Source organism: Pomacea canaliculata, linkage group LG3 (genome assembly GCF_003073045.1).
Source record: "Pomacea canaliculata isolate SZHN2017 linkage group LG3, ASM307304v1, whole genome shotgun sequence".
Lineage (NCBI taxonomy): Eukaryota > Metazoa > Mollusca > Gastropoda > Architaenioglossa > Ampullariidae > Pomacea > Pomacea canaliculata.
Genome location: NC_037592.1, coordinates 18,799,316 through 18,819,881, shown reverse-complemented (window position 1 = coordinate 18,819,881; position 20,566 = coordinate 18,799,316). Strand labels below are relative to the sequence as shown.

The following is a 20,566-nucleotide window of genomic DNA, read 5'->3' as shown; positions in this document are numbered from 1 at the left end:
TTTAATGAGTGTGTCAAAATTTGGCGATTATTCCTTTAGATGACGACGACGATGACGATGATGATGATTATTATTATTATTATTATTGCTGCTTCAACATGTTCTATCTCTCTCTCACACACACACACACACACAGAAAGAGAGAGAGATTAGTATTTACCTTGCTCTTGGTCTGAGGAATGTGAATTTTCTTTCCATGACTGCTTTCATAGGGGAACAAGTCGACGAAAATCAATTTAACCATTTCAACCTCCTTATTATCTTACCCTCTTTGTCTCCTGTCTTCCCAAACACTGATCTGTTCTCTACCTCGTCCTGCGTAACTAAAAATTTTTTAAAATCTGACAGCGGCTCTGAAATTACATATCAACTGTTAAAATATATCTATTGCTTACTCTGAAACATATTTACGCAAGGCCGAGTAAACAAGGGTAAATAGCAAGACTACGGCAGAACATCAATTTTTGGTTATTCAGGTGAAACATTTGTGTAATACTTCACTGCGAAACAATGGTGGTGCAAGTATTTGTCTTTCTAAAATGTCAAATCGGTTATTTTCTTCTTTTTTTATTTTCTTTGCAGCAATGTTAGTAAAATTATATAAAAGATAACCAAATAAAAAATTAATGAAGCGCTCTTGGGCGAAAGAATAGCTATTTTTAATTAGTTTATCGAAATCAGCCTGCAAAAAGATGTTTACCCAGTCGTCATAACGCCAAAAAGATTTAAAAGCTAACATATTGTGACAGTGTCTTCCCAGTCTTTCTGTATCAGCACAGCCCAAGCAAAGTGTTGACATGAAGCTGCTAGTGTCATACTGTGAACAAAATTCCAGGACAAACTGTCATACTGTGAACAAAATTCCATCAGGATGATCATATTTCATCTTCCAACAACCACACAGAGGCCCCTTACATGGTGTTGCGTGGAGATCGCACTACTAAAGGTCAAAACTGTTGTTACAAATATTTTATTTACAAAAAAATGTTTCCTTTTTTTTCACATTACCCTGGCATGTCGTATCGTGTCAGAAGGGGGAGACTGTCGAGCGCTGCTTTACCACTAAAGGAGAGCACACACACACACGCACCTTCACAAAAATTGCTGAGACAATATTATGCAAAACATTAATGAGGCAGGTATAATGTTTATTTTTTTTTAAATGGTCAAATGAATGGATCAGCTGGTATCTTACTGTAACAACCCCGTTCCCCACCCACCTTTTCGTCCATTTGAACATTTATTTCAGATTTACCTGATGGATTAGTGCTATTCTAATCTTAAAAGCCATTAACAGTTTTCGTATGGCATAAAACAGGTCCTTCGTCTACATCATATAGACATAACTACCCACACTACATACAGTTAAAAGGTCTCCAGAGGAACCACACACAAAACTACTCCCTAACTCAGGTACCCGCTGTCTGAAATGTTCGCTACACCCAGTGAAATGCGCAGACAGGAAGGAGATTGTTTTCAAGTATCAAGTATTGAAAGTGATTAAAGCTCATCACAAGCAATACACAAGCACAGCTCATTATCGTCTGCTGAAGTGAAATTGTGAGGGAAACTTGTCGTTTACTGTAACCAGAGAAGGCTAGACAAGTTTTATGGTGGTTGATGTAAAAAAAAAGGCGAAAAGTTCGTTTGCTGGGGGGGAGAGGGATTGGCACTGACGTCAGCAGTTCAGTCGATGCAACATTAAAGTAGAAATATCGCTGTTGAAAAACGAAACAACTTTGTTGAAATCCTCAGCCCACGTCCATGAGTGTCATAGCTTCTGGCTAGAGTACAGGTAAAAACTGAGTCAAGATAATAAAATTGAAGGAAGAGCTCTTCAACTCTGTACTGGCGTATGGGTGTGTTTTACATCAGCAGCTTCACGTGATGTTTACTTCCTTGTGCAAAACAAGCCCCCGTTAAAAACAAAATTATACAATATTTCTTTGTTTTAATCCTCTACGAAAAGATACGTTGGTGCCGAGAAGTCTAAATGTCTCAGGTTTTGGGGAATTTAGTCAAAGATACTAAATACTTCGATGGGTCATCCGTGATGGCGTCTACAGCGAAGTGTGGAAATGGTGTAGAGCCATTAATTGTACCAATTCCCGTTACATATGTCCTGGCAAATCGTTGTTCAGGTTTCCACAGAGCGAACCGAAGTGCCCTATTATTTTCACAATGCTTTCTTTATAGACATTATTATTGTTTCTTAAGAGAATTGATGCTGAAAAATGTCGTTTGCTACACTTCATTTTCATGATTGTATAACATATGTTGTCAAAAGGCGATCATAAATTTGATAATTTTAGGTGGTTAATCCATTCATTTCCGAGTAGACGTGGATTCATTTTGTTTTGTTTTTTTTTTCTTTTTGTTTTGTTTTGTTTGTTTTTGTGAGGTTCGTGATCTATGCAAAGCATGGTTGATGAAATTTGTTTTGGTCATTGCACGTGCAGCCCGCTGGTGCAAGACAGAGTAGACTTGCTGAGGAAAGATGTATGAGAATAATGAGCTTGCAGCAAACAACTCAACACTTCTGAAGTCTCCTTGCGGACGCATGGTGAAGATACAATGAGACACTTTAGCGACAGGGGCAATTCTTTGTGAAAGACTTTTTTATCTGCCTTTATCACACCTTAATCGAGATGCATTTTTAAAATAAATTTAAAGAAAACAATTTTGCATAAAATCCTATTAGAACATTTGTCTCATTTTATTTATTGCGCTGGGTTAAGAACAAGACATATACAGCAGAATAAACAAAATCAGCCTTAGAAACGTGAAGAAAGCAGTCGGAGAAAAATACGATTCTAAATCAAATAAAAAATTAATTTTCTCGCAAAAATAATTGCTTCTTAAAGATAGAAACTTTCTTTATTCCTGGCATGGAAATAATACGCGGCAGGAACGTCACTCTTTATGAAAATTAAATTTCTCCAGCCCCTGACGTCTGTCGTCGACTCCATAACGTGCACACCTGCTCCTTCTGGTACCAAGTATTTTCTTTCTGAAGACTTCAGCTCCTGACTATAGTTTGCAGACGCAACTTGTTATCTTCTTTCGTCTATCAGATCACATTACAAAGCATTTACATCTCTAAAAGGCTGTTAATAAAGGAAAGAAGTTTGGTTCTTGTAAAAAATAGGACGTGCAGACAGTTTTAAATGTCAACCGGAGTGTCAGCTTCATACAGGGGAAAGCAGAAAAGGCTGTCCAGACAAGACTATAAGAATTTGTCTTTTTTGTACAAAAAAAGGATTTATGAACCCGACATAGGCAATACAATGGGCAGTGGTTTCTTTTTTTTAAGCTCAGAAGGTGATTAGTCATTAGTCAAATGATTAGCAAATGCAAGTAATTAGGAAAGTCTAATATGGATGCGCGCGCACACACATACACACACGTACACGTTAAGGAGATTAACATTACGACACAAATCTCTATTTCAACCATCTCACCGCCTTTCACAAGTGGGACCAAAAGACTTAAAATGTGAGATGCATTAGCAGAAATCACATAGAACATTCTCTTTTGTCAATTTTTTTTTTTCTCCCTCACTCACAGGCACACACAACTCATTAGTTTCCTTTACAAATTTTTGTCAGCTCTGATTCCTATTTTTCCCACCAAATCGGGCCCTAAACCGTTCGTATGCTGGTATAGAAATGACTACATCCACCAGCAGGTGCTCAGGGTCTGATTCCTCCACCTCAACGGAGCTCACTGTGGCTTCTTTGTACAACCAGCTGAAAGAGAAAACGACATACTATGCTAAAACTACTTTAATGATAATACGAGATGACTGATGATCACCATCGATAAGAAACTATTTCTAGTTTCATAAAGAATCAAGATTTCAACTCGTAAAGAACATATGAAATCACGTGAAAGAATAACTGAAGTCTACTTACAATTTATATTATTTAGATAATATTTGTTCAAACAAAAATAGCAAGGTTGGCTTACGCAAGCATGGGCCCTTGCATTGGTATTCTGAACCTCTTCTCTACGTGCCGTGATGTTTCCAACAGCGCCTTCTGAATCAACTCCTGCAGTTCGCCTACACCTTGTCCTGAGGTCAGTGACGTCAGAACTGCCCTTTCCGGAATGGTCACCTTTGCCCTGAAAATATCAGAACGGCCATTTTTTTATCATCGACCATCAGAGTCAATCTTTGTCATTAAATAAACGTTTCAGTATCTATTACCTGTCACAACATCCAACGAGGCTCAGGCCACCTCACGTCTCAAGAAGTAAACTTCATGCTTTGTCAAGCAGACCTTAAATTATCAAGAAAAATAGCAAAGCCCTGAGACTCACCCGTCCTTGAGCCTGTCGGCCTTGTTGCACACCTCGATCATGCTGGTTAGTTGTTGGTTGGAAAGCAGCTGGCGCAGTGTTTGCAACACGCTAACCTTCTGAGCCTCTGTGTCAGGGTGGCTGATGTCCCGCACGTGAACAACAACATCCTGAAAACGACAGATATTCTCACGCCTGCAGTACTAGAAATGGTTGTCATGAGAACCGAGTTTAAAATGTAAATGTTCTTTGTTCAAGTTAATGCAATCTCCTTAATCATGCCTTCCTGAAACTTGTAACGGTGTGAACAACTTTACACCGCACCTTCACCTAGTGCAAGTTTTTTCCAAAGCAAATACCACAAATATCTTTAAGTCTGATAAGCAAACTCTGCTGCAAAATTCTTCAGCGAGTTTTAATGAGAGTTTATTTTTCTCCATTTTGGTTTAATGGCGGAGTATAACAATGTAAAAGATCTTAACAGTAATTAAATCTAAAACAATGGTTGAAAATGTCTTTTACCCTTCCTGGAAACTATGTACAGCAAGCAACTTACTGCCAACAAGGCATCTTCCAATGTGGCGGAGAAGGCATCAATAAGTGTGACAGGGATGTCAGAGATGAACCCCACAGTGTCTATAAAAATGGCCGTCATTTGATTTGGCAGTTTGCCAGCGTGAGATGTAATATCAAGTGTAGCAAACAGTTGATCTTTAGGTTCCAAGCTTTTATCTCCAGTTATTGCTTTAATAAGCGAAGTTTTTCCTAAAAACAAAGAGTTCTATTGCATGAGGACAATGAAAAGCCTTCACACTTACGTTACTTGAGGCAGACGCGAGAAGACTGTGAGTAAAGACAACAACACGCCTCTCACCTCCCTCTCTCACACACGCGCGCGCGAACGAACTCAAACATGCATAACACTTGAACACACGTCTATTTCAATAAAAGTAATGAAAAGCACGTTTAAATTTTTCAATTTGGCATTCACTATGTCAAGACAATTTTAAAATATTATTCTCAATCAAATTAACTTCTTTCGCTTGTAAAACCCTACCAGCATTTGTATAACCGACCACTGCAACTGTGGGCATTTGAGACCGCTGTCTATTCTGCCGCAAGACACTTCGCTGATTCCTAACCTGCTGGAGGGCCTTCTGTAGCTTGACTTCCTGCTCCTGACACCATTCAATTAAACACATTTGACAAAATGTACCTATTAACTACACCAAAATGTTGATAAATGTTAATGATAGTTAATGTTGCATAATAAACAATCATACTTTATTGAATACCTTACACGAAGACATTTCAGAAAACTTCCTATTTTCACCTTTAGAGCTCCACCATAGAAGTAATAATATGACAAAATTACTTCTGCTTTAAATGACTAGGATTTTCTTTTATGTCCCAATGGATCTGTCTTGTTTAATTTTTGTCTTGTTTTTCATTTATTTTTTTTTTTTTTTTTTCTAAGCCAACAAAACATGCACTTTTCGTCCAGCCCTCACTGCCTGAAAGCTGAAGATCTTATAACATTACAATAGCCACTGATACCAAATGAACCATTTTAGTTACCAGTACATGTATTTAACAAAACATTAGAATATGCATTTCCATATTTCCCATGTCCCTCCAATTTGCGAGCTCCACTTAAACCTATCATATGAACCCTCCTGAAACTGACACAGGCGAGATATGTAAAAGTGCAACATACATGCAAACACAAGCATCCACAAATCTATTTACAGGCCATTTAAGTACAAACATCATACACACACACCTCCTTCCTCCTGAATTACAGTCACCTCACCCACCCACCCCAAAGTAGAGATTTCTCACACACATGCATACACACACCTACCCCTGAAGTACAGACCACATACACACCTGAAGTAGAAACTTCCTCCTTGCCATGTAGGTTTCCCCTGTCCCACCCACTTTTTCAGCTCCGATCAGCTGACTGTCACATGAACCCTCCTGAAACTGACTCAGGCGAGATCTGTTGACACATGTGTAATTACCATGTAAATTTCATAGTCAAATGAATGCCAGCACAGGTCTCATGTAAGATCATGTTTTTAAAAAATGCAATATATTTGCCTTGCATAACATAAAATAAGGTAAACAATAAAAATTCAAAATAATGATAAGAAGGCTTTCTGAATAATAATTCCCTCATATAAGACACTTCACCACCCATAAAAGCAATCTCAGTGTGCTTCACATCTAAACAAGTCACACATCAAACACAAGGGGAAGGGGATTGGAGCTTTATACCGAGGCAGATACTAAGGCTATACCAGACTTGAAGACACAAGCATTTCCAGTAGTAATAAACTACTAACATAGAGCAAATAAAGCAAAAACAATATGATTCAAACCAACCATTTTATGATAAATGGCATACATAAGGTTATCTTGCAGCCTGTCCTCTAGGAACATATATTGTACTATTTAAATAGGATTCAAATATTTAAATGCTAATCTTATTGTAAAGATCTGTCTTTGACTATATTTGTTTCAAACCAAAATAGCAAGAAGTTATTCTATTCACCCTCAAGCCCAAAAGAGTCAAAACACACCTGATGTATGGAATTTCTGCCAATGCCACTTGCAGTTTTGCTTCCTTTGTGCGGGCATGCTCCTTAAAGATTTGCAGAACAATTGTGTACCTGCCCACAACAAACAGTTTTATCTTTTCCATCTTGCATGCAGTCTATATCATGCACTCAGACAATTAAAACCACCAGCCACTTTCTTCAAGTACTATCTATGACTTTCATAGCAGCTTATTGCATTGCAAACAGTTTATCAATAATAAATACAGTATCTAACAGCAGGTCACATCAGGTTATTAAGCAGGATTAGAATGCAAGAACTGTACCATAATGTTTTTATACCTGAACAGCGAAGAAATTTTTTTCAAGCTGTCACAAATAACAGGAAGATGATGGTGGTAACCATCTTGGTAAGAGGTCACATGGCAACTGCAAGGTCTAAAGAATGAACAATAAACTCCAAAACTGAATGATCAGATACTGCAAACAAACAATATGTAAGTCACCTGTCGAAGATTGGGACTTTCCAAGCATTGGTAAGCTCTAAGACCTGTGTCCCTTTTAAAATGTCAATACCCAAGACCACAGCACTGATGTCAGAACTGTTCCTTATTTCCGCTTGGAGCTGGGCAAAGTTCCCTGAGCCAAACAACTGTAGACTGTCAAGACTTTTTGCAGGCACCACCTTCTGCACATCATTGACAAGAGTTTAAAACTGTCTACATAGCACCACATAGAATGGATCCTGATGTAACATAATCAAAAATGATAAGCATGCCCAAGGGCTTCCTATGCAATCTGAAAATATGTCTTTTAGTGGTGCAAACAGGAAGTTATGAGTAAGATTATTTTTGATGTCTGTTGATTGAACCTACCTGTTTTATGACCCTCCAAGTGGGTAATGTAGATACCAAAGCACATGTTTCTGAAAGCTTTAGCTCTGGAGATGCTCTTTTGTCCTTTGGACCTTTGACCACTTTTGTTTAAAATACAAAATGAAAAACAAAGATAAAGATATGTTTTGGGTCAGATCATTGATTGGTCAGAGATGCATGGTATTTGGATATAACAACTTTATAGTAATCCTTATCCTTGAACTTGTGTCATCACACTTTACACATCACATATGTAGTCTATTCTGAGATAGCAGCAGTTATAGTTCACTCGGTAATTTAAAAAGTCTCATTTAACAAGCTTGTGTAGTTTTGCTCCAAAAAGTAACAGCACATCCCAACAAAAGTCGTATAGTTAAAATCTTAATTTCTTCAATGCTCCCAAATCTGGCCCAATTCACTGACCTGGCTGAATAACCATAACATGATGCCCAGCATTAGGAATGGCACATATTTCTCGAAGGAACTGGTACTCATTATTATTCACGTCTAGGTCATCTTGCTTGTCTTCTGTTTCTCCTCCTTTCCAGTCTCCTATAGCAGAAAGACTTATTTACTTATTACTGTGATTGCTAATTACCAATAATAACCAAGCAATGGTTGTCAATACTTAGTTCTTTACTAAGAAAACAAAATCCATATTAAATGACTGAGAAAGTGGAAGAACAGAAGATAGGAAAGAGGAATTGGACTGAAACTTAGTGTTCATATATCTTATGTGTATATGCAGCTACTGTTCCGATACTCACCTGTGTGAATACAATGACTAAATATTCCTGTCCATGCCCCATGAAACTCCTTGACTACTCTGTCAAAAAACAGGCCTTTTCTGTCTTGCTTATGTAGCACACAGCTGGTCCTTTGGTTGGTGTTCCGATATTGGTGCAACGTTGACAGTCTACAGTAAGATAATCCAATTCTTTTCAAGACTCCAAAGACACTGAGACTGTACATACCTAGTGATAAAGCTGTAAAACAAAAATACAACACATCATTGACATTATCTTGGTCAAGAATTAATTTCCTCAATTTCACTCCTCCTTCGTCTCTTAATTGTATGACTTGTGAACCACATTACCACACCAATGATCAACCCTTTTAATGATCATTTTCGTCAGTCATAGGCAGCTCAGCTTTGTAGTAGGGAAGGTGAGAGAGAGAGGCGGAAAGCAAGTTCATTTTTTGCTGCACAGAACTAGTACAATCTACAATCTGGTCTGCTACTTGCTCACCAAGACCCTTAAATGTCCTTTTTATTTAGCTCCCTTCACTCCATTGTAGATCTGTGTCTTATAAGGATATGCATAAAAGCAGGGTTAGTTCGTCTGAGATAATACGTCTTACATTGCAGTTCTAACGTTTTCCACTGTCATTAATAGTTTAATTAATATTCCTTTTTAATTTTATGTTTAATCTTAATAAATGATAGGTTCTGCTTCGACACATTTCACTTCTTTGAGTCACACACGAACAGAAGGTCACGAAAGATATTATACATTATTCAACAAAAGATTTATGATCTCAGGTAAGACAACAGTACTGTTTCCTCCAACATCGTCATACGTAGACATAAATGTAATCACTCACTCTTAGCACAAACTAATATCTATACAGCCATGCTCTTAGCCGCATGTGTGGTCCAGGGGAAATAACCGGTATTTACAAAACAACCCGAGTTGTCCAGTTATTAAACAGATTATAGTAAGTAGAGATAATAAAAACATATTAAAATGTAACGCTTCGAAATGCAAAATTTGATGATTTGCGCCTATTATCAGCAAGTTCTGGCCTCCGTGGGCCAATAACGTGCTAGTCACGGACGTGCTCGTTCCCAGCCACGCTAGACATGAGAGCGATACATGTACCCGGCAATCGGAGGTGTATCATATTCCTTTGCAAAAACCTATTTTGCTCCAGCAGCGACTAATAGTATCAAAGGTTGCAGAGTCTTGAGGTACTAAGCTGTATATGTTTCAACATGAGGAAGGTAGTGATTCACATACCTTGTTGAGCAACATCTACAACAATATTGGAAAAGGAAGCGAAGCCAAGAAAACAAAATCAGAAATAAACATTTTCAGGAACTCTGTATAATATAGGTAATTGTGGTCAATGATTTACTTTTTGTGTCATACGTATCACCTCCAAAATTAGAAAATAACTGCGCAACCGTTCATAGCTAGTACTGACCATTGTGAAGTACTACAGTCAGATAACTTCAGCTTCCCAAAGATGACTTGTGTAACGTAGCAACACTTAAAAGTAATCACACTGTATATGGTACTCTTCCTTCAGTTTCAAAAAAGAAATTAGCAATGATGTAATATCAGCAACTATTTTATTCACTCGTCTTTACCAACGCCCATGTACAATGGTGAGTTCAAGGGAAGAATTAAAGTAATGATTTTAGTATTATTTTGCCCAAACAGCAAGTACAGCATACTGTATATAGTGCCTTCACCTGAGATCATGTGGTGGGGGAACCCCGAAACATCTGCCAAAAGACCAGCTGTGTGCTGTATAAACAAAATAGGAGTTTCGTGGGGCATGGGCAGGAATATTATGTCATTGTACTCACACAGGTGAGTATCGGAACAGTAGTTGTACTGCAGCTATCTTGGAAAAAAATCGATCATTGATACTTTTCCCAAACTGTAAGTTCTGCACGAAATTAGTAGTTCCTTCACATATTACACTTTTTGGCAACTTACAAACAGCCCCTAAGCAACATATATAATGTAGTGTTACATCCACAGGGAATTATATATATTGTCATAGTGTCAGAAATAAAATGAGACAATACATCCATTGTAGCTTTATCAGTGCTAACAGCTATACTCAGTTATATAAACCAGGATAAGATATAAATGCACTAAAAAAATAAAATGTAACAGTTTTATCAGTGCGTTTGTTTTTAACCAAACAACCTGAAACATTAGATGCTGCATATCCAACACATTTTGTCCCATTAGTGCTCAGTTACCAAAATTATGGTTTCTATGCTGGTGTATGGCTCACATATTTGTATGCATACAAGTGCTTGTATTTCTAAGAGTTTATAATATTAATGCTTTTGTTTTTTGGGGAGACCACCATTTTTCTCACACTAAAAACCTTTGTTTTTATAAAGATCCATCTGCTGTCTTCCCTTCTTTTAAATAAGGCCTCAACATTTAAATGATTACTCTGGATTTATACTACAGAGCATATAAACTTGTTCATCTGTACATTACAGATTCTCAAATTTCCAGTTTTTCCTTTTCTTTGTATATGAATAACAGGGTGGGCATGAGAGTCCAGTGCAGTTGTAATAGCTCAAACACAACCATGGGTTTTGTTGGTTTTTTTTTTTTTTGAAGCCTGGTCATTGTCTGGCACCATCAAAATTCACTTATTTCACCATTTTTTTCTGCTGAATTTCTTGTGTTTTCATCTGGTGTAGCTTTAAGTTCCTTTCTAGTTGTAATGATTATGCAAGAACCTTGTTTTATCTCCTAAAATATTTCTCCCTGGCTGAACTTATTGTTTTCCCCTATTGCTTCCAATGTCAAAGGATAGCACATATTAACCTTATGGACTTTTTCATTATTTTTGTTTACTTATTACATTTTTGATGAATTGACACTGATGGACTGTCCATACTGACAAGCTATCAGATTTGATGTATATTTTCTGTTCAGTGACAGAACACTTATTTTTACCAGGCTTTATTATGCATGGCTCAAACACTGGGAGTTTTCAAGTGACAAGTCACTCAAAAGTCTTGCTTTTGTGTGTAATATATGAACAGTCAGGAGCAAATCACCCCTCTTCGCACATGAAAGAAGACTTATATACACTGACATAAACACTATTATACAGACACAATGAAGCCAGCCCTACACATAGGAATGAAGTTGGCCTGCTATCTTCTCAATGTTCATTATTTTGGCAATAGGTTCTTTCCTGTGCATTCAGCAAAGGTACTTGTGCTTCCATTGTACATCTGCTTTCACAACTCAGTATTTTTTGTGTAGCTGGAAGTGCTGTGCTCAGCCATTAACAAGTCATGACATCACATGTGGCTTCCAGCCCAAAATGTAGAGTTGAACAGGTGAAGTTGAACAATGTTCATGTTGGAGGTATTAATAAGTGATTGGAAAGGAATCTCTTGAGCAAGTGTCACCACTCTTTATCTTTAAAATGTCTAGTTTTGTCAAAGCTATTTCTTATACATTTTCATTGCTGCTATTTTTGCGTGATGAGTACCTAATGCCTTGATGAAAAACCTGTGCTAAAGCACATTTATACTTAAGTTTCTGATTATTACATTATAATACTATCATTGTTGCCTCTTTTTATTTTATCTATTGTAAAAGAAACAAAACTTTTTCTAAAAAATCTTAGTAGAAATAACCATCTGCTAATACCAAAGAAGTAAGAACTTGTGTTACTATATCTTATGTATCTGTTACACAATGAAGCTTTATTTGGCCTCAAATAAAGTCACACAAAGTATTTGTTGTGATTTTGTAGTTTGGTCGTCCGTGCAAAAAATACTAATAGACTAATAAGTAAAATAGATCTTGAAAACACTTTTTCATTTATAGACCATACCATCAAGTTAACAAAAAATTATGAAGATTTAAGTTGTTTATTTTTGACTCTTGTTTGTACAATGACAGCATGATGTACAAGGCATCACAGGAGAATAATTAAAATAGAGCCTTAGGGTATACATGTTCAGGGATGTATGCACTCTCTCCTCCCCACACACTTTCATCTGCTTTCTCACATATAAAACATCACGTATCTTAATGTATGCATGCATACACTAACACACACACAGAACTTTGATACATTAACTAGCAAGGTATTTTTTCTGAAAATGAACTGTACATTTGTGTATCTTTGTCTGAACAGTAAAATGCATAACTAAATTGGTAAACAGTTTACACAATAGTAAAATTCATCAAGCTTGTAAAATTCATAATTGTTATAATTTGCGTCAAAACAAAATGAAAAATGAAAAGGAATATCAGTTCAAACAATTGACAATATATATTTTACAGAGTAAGCAAAAGGAAAAAGATTATAGACTATGAGTATCTTATAAAGATGTTTACTCAAAACAGAAAATTGCAAGGTTAAACCTCATATTCCTGGCATGTGGACAATGCATAACTTTATTTTGCTTTCAGTTAAATTAACAAATAAGCACAATCCAGAGGGTATGTTAATCTGGATTGCAGAACAGATGTTAACAAAAACAGTCATGCAGACAAAGTAGTATACCAAATGAAAGGAATGTAATGATTGGCTGATACCCTGAGTGTTGTCACAACCATTAATCTTGTCAACTTACTCATAAAATACTAGCACAGGACTACCAAACCTAAAATTGATCTAATTGGTAAAAATAATACTGTGAATGGGATTGTTCTTTAAAGGCCACAGAACACAGCAGCATAGATAATAATGTTTATTGTACCACCTAATTAACGACTTACCAATGATTTAGAAATACAGTGTCCTCGACAAATAAATGGGGGAGTACATACATTTTTGTAATGTGCTCAATACACCATTTAAAAAAAAAAAAGCAGATCTGAGATTTGTTACAAAATAGTGCCAATGGTCATGAGCACCCATGAAAATTTTCTCAGCATTTGCATCCAGCAAGCTGAACAATGGGAAAAAATCCTTGAAGTACCAGAGAAGTGATGATATGAACCAATTTCATGTCTCTAAGATATGGTTATACCACATCTTCACTTGGGAATTCAGAGAAAATGTCGAATCACCATTACAATGCCTAACTAAAAAATCTCTGAAGAAACTGAAATTAATAGTTCTGAAACTCATAAATAGCAATAGGTTTTACTACAGCTCACGTGTCTGCCGTGCAAGTGTGCGAAACAGGAGTACAGTCAGCACTAGGCCTCCAATCTGTAACATTAACAGACAAAAAATCAATTATAGGGTGCAAAATTTTTCTATACATACATTGTGTGGTTGTAGCCACTCAGAATGCTTGAACACAGTAGGCTCCCTTCTACCTCCAAATTGTAAATAATGGTGATGTGATCGGAGGAAAGATGTGTACTCATTATTTTGCTTTGGGAGAACTATCCGTGCCTAACTGACACTGCCCATCCAGAATATATGAACCAGGATAAGGCCAAGAATGCCTTAATTGAAATTGCTTGTGCGCTGGGCAATAGCATAACAGGTAACAATTTTATTATCTTTTTACTTCAATGTTTGTGTCTTGTTGAGCGATTCAGTGCGATTAAAACAGATTCAAGAATGTATGAACCAAAATGTGCGCTGCTGATAATAGTGATGGATTATATGAAATAAATAAGTGTAATGATATGCCATACCAGAAATTCTAAGAACTTTGCCACAGAAATACAAGGAAAAAAATTCTTCTCACAAAACACATTCTACATAACATTAAATGAGCAGCTTTCATAATCTTTATTGATGTGCTTTTGTAGCTCATTTTTATTAATACGATTTAGGATATTTAAGTCTGCTGTTTTCCTGATTTCTGAAAACGATGTGAAGCAGAAAATGCGTTCACTGAGATCATCTTTTTTAGCAGCAACTATCGTTCCACAACACTCGCTGTGAAATTGGCACGTCTGTGCACGATGTGGCAGAGCCTGCATGGTGTTTGTGGAAAGCCTTTATTTTCTGAGACCCTTTATAAAAACACGAAAGGGTCAAGACAACTTGGTAAGCGCTTTGAGCTTGTCTGCAAATTGCAGGCTCCATTAAATGTAGTAGTCATTCAATTTAGAAGACGATATTCGCAAAAAGCGTCTACACTCTCGTGAGTCTTCTGAATATATTTTAAAAGACAAGAATATGCCCCCAAGCAACTCCTTCGAGCTACCCACATCTTTTTTTCTTTCTCTCGACTTCATCAAGCAACATAACTAACGTAGCCGCAGTAGCTTCCAAAAGAATCTGGTCATTGATGTTGTCTGTTATATTGCTGACTACCATAATGCGCTGTGCGGACCTCGCAAGACATTTGCTAATGGCCTTTCTACGTGAGAATAGAACGATGCTGCAAAGCTGCCTTGCATGCACAAACCTTGAGAACATTGCAGCATGAGAATAGGCCTTTAGTACTTAAAAAAAGTGAAAAGTTCTTCTATCAATGTTTTTAATAATAAAACATTTTCGGGGAGTTACACCTTTACTATCTGATTTAGGAAATATGATGTCAAAGAAGCAAATTCAACATTCATGATTTTTCTGTAACCTAAGGAGATTTTCCCAATTTGTCTCCTACCACATAGTAATTAACCCCTTACTTTTTTAATTACTAAGAACAAGTACAGAATGTGGATTCTGCCAGCCACTACATGGCATTTGAAGGCTGGATGGCAAATTAAATTTGAATATTGCAAAAGATGATGAAAAAAGATAATTTCCATAAATGCACAACTTAATTATAAGATTTGATTCATATAAATGAAAGTAATCTTACCATGGAAAAAGCAAATGCAAATGCACAGCCAACAATGATGTCTGATTGTGCTTCTATAAAGGCTTTAGCTTTCTCATAGCACCCCTAAAACATAAAAACCAACAACTGCACACATAACAGCCTCAAAACCCTCAAGAACATAATTCATACAACAAATTATGTGCCAATATGCCTTACATGAAATTTAATCATCATTATATTCATGTGTCTTATCTATGCCATCCTGTCCCTTAGACCAAAAATCACTTCCTCCTTCATTTAAATTAATAGGAAGCTGACAGGAAAAAGAATTTCCCCTATTTTCTTAAAAAAGGCTAACACTTTAATAATTCTTAATGTATTAAAAAGGCACTGACTACCTCTGTAACATGTTAGTATTTATAGTGAGACTTAAAACTGTCAACACACTGCATTGACAAGGTTACTAGAACCAAGGTTTGTATCAATTTTGAGTCCTATCAAACGAATTTTGAGTACTCTTTTGTTTTCTCATTTGTGCTGCATGCACTCTTACAATGCAGCTTTTTTTTCAAAACGGCATGTGATGTCTTAGTCGCCTAAAATTTACTTTGTTTTGTCTTGTAATGTGCACATTTTCAAAACCTTTCCATGCCACTGACATTTGCCACATGTTTTGGTCACTAATGGTTATTTACTTTTTTCATGGCCACCAAACATCAATTAATGATACTAATGTTACAATAAGAACAGGCAAGGCACACCTGACTTGAAGCAGACTTACGTCATAATACAGCGCATTATTTTTCAAGGACGCTTTATAATTTCCTGGTGGACCAAGCTTCCAGCTTTGACACTGTCGCTGGTTTATATAACCTTGAAGAACCTCATCAAAGACGCAGCAGGTTATGGGTACGTACAGAACTTCTGTATCCTTGATTCCAGCCGTGACTACAATAAAATGAAATATCTTCACTGGCAAATATTTTACAAAAAATTTCACTTTGATATTTATCTCACTTTATTCATTTACACTTTCATGTCCTGCCACAACATTGGTTGCCATTCTTTAGAAAAGCTCTCTTGTACAAAAGTGTCAAGCTCAATACAACACTTGTGGGTTAAGGTATCGATATACAAGGTATACAAGAGTACTCACAGTCCTGGCCTCGAGCATTTTGGTACCAACGGGTCTTCTTATAGAGAGGCCAGGAGTCTTGCCGAATGGTCTCCATGTCTTGAGTGGTTCCCCCTTCAGATCCACGCTCAGCCCGTACAGCACAACATCGCAACTGAAAACCCAATCAAATTTAATGTGAGTGATTTGCTTGTGTGCAGGCAAGCTAATGATAAAATCTAAGATATTTTGCATCATAAAAAGCACCAGCTGGTCTCTGTTAAATAATTACTGAATTTTTGTTAACTGTGCATTGCTTTTGTTAGACCACAATAAAATAAGCTATTTGCATAAACAAACACATAGGTTCATAAACATAATACTGATGAAATTTTCTGAAAAAACAATTAAAAAAAAAAAAGCACCATAAACAACAGACCTAATTAAAATGCAGATTCAGGTTCACAACTTAGATGAATGATTTTATTGTGTCTGGAAATAAGGCATTTTACCTATTCATGCTACCACGAATATCCCTGGACTGCTAGCAGACAATTTTTTTCCAGTTAACTGCTAAAACGAGGCATGAGACGAGAAAGCTTCTGGTTTATTCACATTTCAGATTAGCTAAAACGAGGCATGATACAATAAAGCTTCTGGTTTAGTCACATTCTTTGTTATGGCTCGCCAAGACTAAAAGCAGATCACTTCGTAAGAGGCTAAGCGCTGGTCTTGGCAGACAGACAGCAATCCACATATACATGTCCTTGATGCTACTCACATCTCGTTGCAATCGGTCCCATGACTGTGTGATTGTAGAGTCTGCTCCATACTGGCCCACAAGTGACTGACGCATAGCATCTATCATTGCTTCCTCCAGCTGCAAAGATATCATCACCTGGATTATTTGCATGCAAGCAGTTTAAGTGCATTAAGTCTCACATAGTAAGTCCCATTACCTTTAAATGTAATTCCAGGAAACCAGTTTTCATATGAAAAATTGCAAATAGTGCATTGATTGAAACATGGCAAGTAAAGAATATTTCCTGGCTGAATTTCTTGCATCCTCCAGAAACCAGTAATGGATTTTTACATTAAAACGTTTGACATACAATTTCTGCAAAAAAATAATAATTGAAATGCAAGATAAAATAATTTGTATATAAATAAGTAAGCATGCTGAAAATTTGCTTTTAAATCTGTTTCTTTATAAACTACAGTATTTAAAAATGTATTTCAAAAATTTACTCACCTCTTGTTTAAATATTATAGCTAAGATTGCAGCTAATAAAATGCCGACAAAGAGCACTATCAGCAAAATGAAGTACTGTAAAATCATAAAATGAGTTTAGTTTAGAACATCTTATAATGAAGGGGAAAGATTGTAAATGAAAAGGTGCTAAATCATTCACCACAAGGAGTTTAAAAAAGATGAAAAGAAAATCTATTCACAATCATAGATTCAAAGTAAAATTTTAAATTATTTGTAAAAGCCAGATCATCAAAATGGACAGCTAAACTGTGAAAAGCAAGTTAACATCATTCCCGTCAACTACTTCTATGATTCATTAAATGACATCCTACTCGTGTGAAGATACATTTCCTCTTCTAAAATCTTCTTATGGGTAAAAAAAGCATGTTCTGGGGTAAAATACACCAACCACAAATGGTCTATGACTTCCCAGAGACAAAAGAGTCATTCCTACAAATGTTGGTAAGGATCCATTAAATGACATGGATTTGCATAGGTATCGAGCAATATATGCACACACAAAATCCCCACACTGCTTTATTTACAAGTTTCTGAGACAGAATATGTCTGGAAATTCGGCATTCACAAAAATTTAAGGGTTTTGAAATGGCTGAAAAGCCAAGTTAGGACATCCAGCAAGGAGTGAATTTCAATAATCATCTGGGAAGAATGCAGGAAGTAGCAAGTACTTTCAGTGTTGCATGTTTTTTACTTCTTTGAAGAAACCCCCACTACTCCCCTTGTTTTTTGCAGTCTGCGTCACAAATGCAACATACATTTTACAGTACTGGAGAGACAAAAAACAGTAATGAATCAAGGAAAGGTTAACACAATCTTGCTTCCTTAAGAAGAAAATCTCCCCCTTACCACAATCACTAGAGCTCTGCTCTCTGATCTCACAACGAAGATCCCAAAGATGCCAATGCCAAGAAGGATGGCACCACCAACGATAATCATGTATGATGCCGCTGAAAACTTGTTGTTGCCAATGACATCAGAAATATAGACTTTATCTACCACTGACCATATTCCAATACCCAAAAGTGCTAGCCCAGCAAGCTGTAGATAACAAGAATGAAAATTGTCAAAGAAGTATGGGGATCTAGTTTACTAAGGCACACAAGGATATCTTCATATGGCAAACATAGATGTAATACAATACTTTCATTTGTTTGTCGAAAGGTTAATGCAAATATTATTAATTACAACCATTTATTTTGCTTTATAGTATTAAGATTATTTACATAAGTAATTGAAACATCATAGCGAAACAAATTCCTTGCTTACAAAAAAATGTCCTTTTACTTTGGACTCATCAACCATGTAGTTTTGTGATCTTTTTAAATTTGTTGATTAAGTATAAAGGTTTGACTGCATTCTGCACTAAAATCATAGAAAAATCAATGTAAGCACATTTATCTTTAAATGTCTATTGTCCCATGCCTGTATAATAAATAATATGGCACCTAACTTACCATAAGAAGAACATTAAAGATGATAAGAAATGTGATGATTATCTTCGGTCCACAAGCCATGGCTGCTGCAATAAAAACACATTATGCAAATAGTTATACTGATTAAATGATGGACAAACAGAAGCCTTTGAAGACAGAATGTGAAAGGTCACAGAATACTTCTTGGTAATTTTTGTTGGTAACTTCCTGGAAAGTTGCTCCAAAGAATGCCTGCTGAGACATCTTGGTACATTAGGGAATCTCATCCAGTATTGCTTAGTTCAGTGAACAAAATACAGGTTCTTAGAAAATAAACTTGGATAAGTAATTCGTTTTCATGGTACAAGGGGTCAAATGAACGCAATGAAACAACAGCCAGGTTCAGGACTAATAAAAAGCACATTATACTGTCACTGATAGAAAAGCATATATGGTGCAAAGCAAGTGACATCGCAGTATTTTTAGGCACCAAGAACATCAATATATCTGATTTTCTCTTGTTGATTTTGAGTTTGTTTTTTTGTTGGGTTTTGTTTGTTTTTTTGGGGTTTTTTTTTGTCACTGACATGGGACAATTTTGCATGAAAACCACAGAATAACACTAATGCTCCTACATTCTCAGAAACTAATGCAAAAGAACATGCTATGGCTTTGGTTTGAAATGCTTCACTGCATCTTTAAATTTTAATAATAATTTTTTTCATTTAAGACAAAAGCGCAGTCAACATAATTAACAACTGTTTAATTACAAACCAAAATAGCATCATGCGAGACATTACAAATGCCCTACTTCTTGTTCTGGTAGAATAGCATGGCAGCAACAAAAGCCCAAGTTAATTTGATTTGGAAACAAAAATTTTCCATAGGTTTGATGTCTCTTCTTTGCAGTAAACTAGTGTGATTACAAGACTTTATTTTGCTTTTTTTGTTTATTAGCACCTGTACGAATTATCCCATTTTTCTATGACTGCCTTTACCAACTCGCACTTCTCTCCTGAAAACCCATGTTAAAAGAGTCAACAACAGTTTAAATGTTACCGGGCTCATTATCAATAATAAAGTTCTAAATTCTAAACGTTTCAGACATTACCACTGTATTTTAAACCACGAATAACGTTTGTCGGCTTACCTCTTTTGATTTAAACTGCCCGGTGTTACACCTTTCGTGTCGTCGAGAGCTCTTTAGCGTGGGAGACTGCGCACACCTGGATTATGTAAAGGTGACTAACGCGCGTATCTGTGTCATCAAGGTAAACCTACAACCATACAGTAACTTCAGGGAAAGGCCGACGCTTAGCTGTTGAACAATGTTTGGGTATACGGAAATTATTCTTGGTCTGTTGTAGTGTATAACTTGAACGCAGAGCACATTTTAATGTTTACCTGTAGCTGTATATCAGACCAAGCACCAGAGACCTGTACATATTTTAGGCAGAAGAATGCACATTACAGTCGTCACATGTCAGCTGTATTTATTACACGTGGGATGGCCGGCTTCGGCTTCGACTTGTGCACTATAAAACTTTCAGGCGAAAAAAACTTT

At 36.4% G+C, this 20,566-nt stretch overlaps 2 protein-coding genes across 2 annotated transcripts; both read right to left on the bottom strand.

Moving 5' to 3' along the window:
* Window positions 1-3,229: 3,229 nt before the first annotated feature.
* Window positions 3,230-9,773, bottom strand: LOC112560215 (putative GTP-binding protein 6). Its single transcript, XM_025231882.1, has 12 exons — window positions 9,760-9,773; window positions 8,506-8,724; window positions 8,162-8,290; window positions 7,739-7,839; window positions 7,370-7,551; window positions 6,888-6,977; window positions 6,193-6,304; window positions 5,360-5,480; window positions 4,859-5,067; window positions 4,324-4,472; window positions 3,970-4,125; window positions 3,230-3,749 (listed from the first exon to the last, which is right to left on the bottom strand). The coding sequence occupies exons 2-12, from the start codon at window positions 8,708-8,710 to the stop codon at window positions 3,605-3,607; spliced, it is 1,599 nt and encodes a 532-aa protein (XP_025087667.1). The 5' UTR covers window positions 8,711-8,724; window positions 9,760-9,773; the 3' UTR covers window positions 3,230-3,604.
* Window positions 9,774-12,373: 2,600 nt separating this feature from the next.
* On the bottom strand, window positions 12,374-20,476 carry LOC112560216 (CD151 antigen-like). Its single transcript, XM_025231883.1, has 9 exons — window positions 20,153-20,476; window positions 19,045-19,109; window positions 18,437-18,628; window positions 17,570-17,644; window positions 17,099-17,197; window positions 16,360-16,492; window positions 15,985-16,151; window positions 15,243-15,326; window positions 12,374-13,684 (listed from the first exon to the last, which is right to left on the bottom strand). Exons 2-9 carry the CDS (start codon window positions 19,102-19,104, stop codon window positions 13,619-13,621), a joined length of 876 nt encoding a protein of 291 aa, XP_025087668.1. The 5' UTR covers window positions 19,105-19,109; window positions 20,153-20,476; the 3' UTR covers window positions 12,374-13,618.
* Window positions 20,477-20,566: the final 90 nt, after the last annotated feature.

Bases quoted from the DNA above. Each gene is read 5' to 3' on its own strand.
- LOC112560216 (XM_025231883.1), bottom strand. From the start codon at position 19,104: ATGGCTTGTGGACCGAAGATAATCATCACATTTCTTATCATCTTTAAT. The intron at 16,493-17,098 runs GTGAGTAGCATC...TTGGGTTTTCAG, and splicing joins GGGACCGATTGCAACGAGAT to TTGCGATGTTGTGCTGTACG. The intron at 16,152-16,359 runs GTGAGTACTCTT...ATTTTATTGTAG, and splicing joins AAATGCTCGAGGCCAGGACT to TCACGGCTGGAATCAAGGAT.
- LOC112560215 (XM_025231882.1), bottom strand. From the start codon at position 8,710: ATGTACAGTCTCAGTGTCTTTGGAGTCTTGAAAAGAATTGGATTATCT. The intron at 8,291-8,505 runs GTGAGTATCGGA...TTTCTGCTATAG, and splicing joins TAGTCATTGTATTCACACAG to GAGACTGGAAAGGAGGAGAA. The intron at 7,552-7,738 runs GTAGGTTCAATC...AATGATGTGCAG, and splicing joins CTTGGAGGGTCATAAAACAG to AAGGTGGTGCCTGCAAAAAG.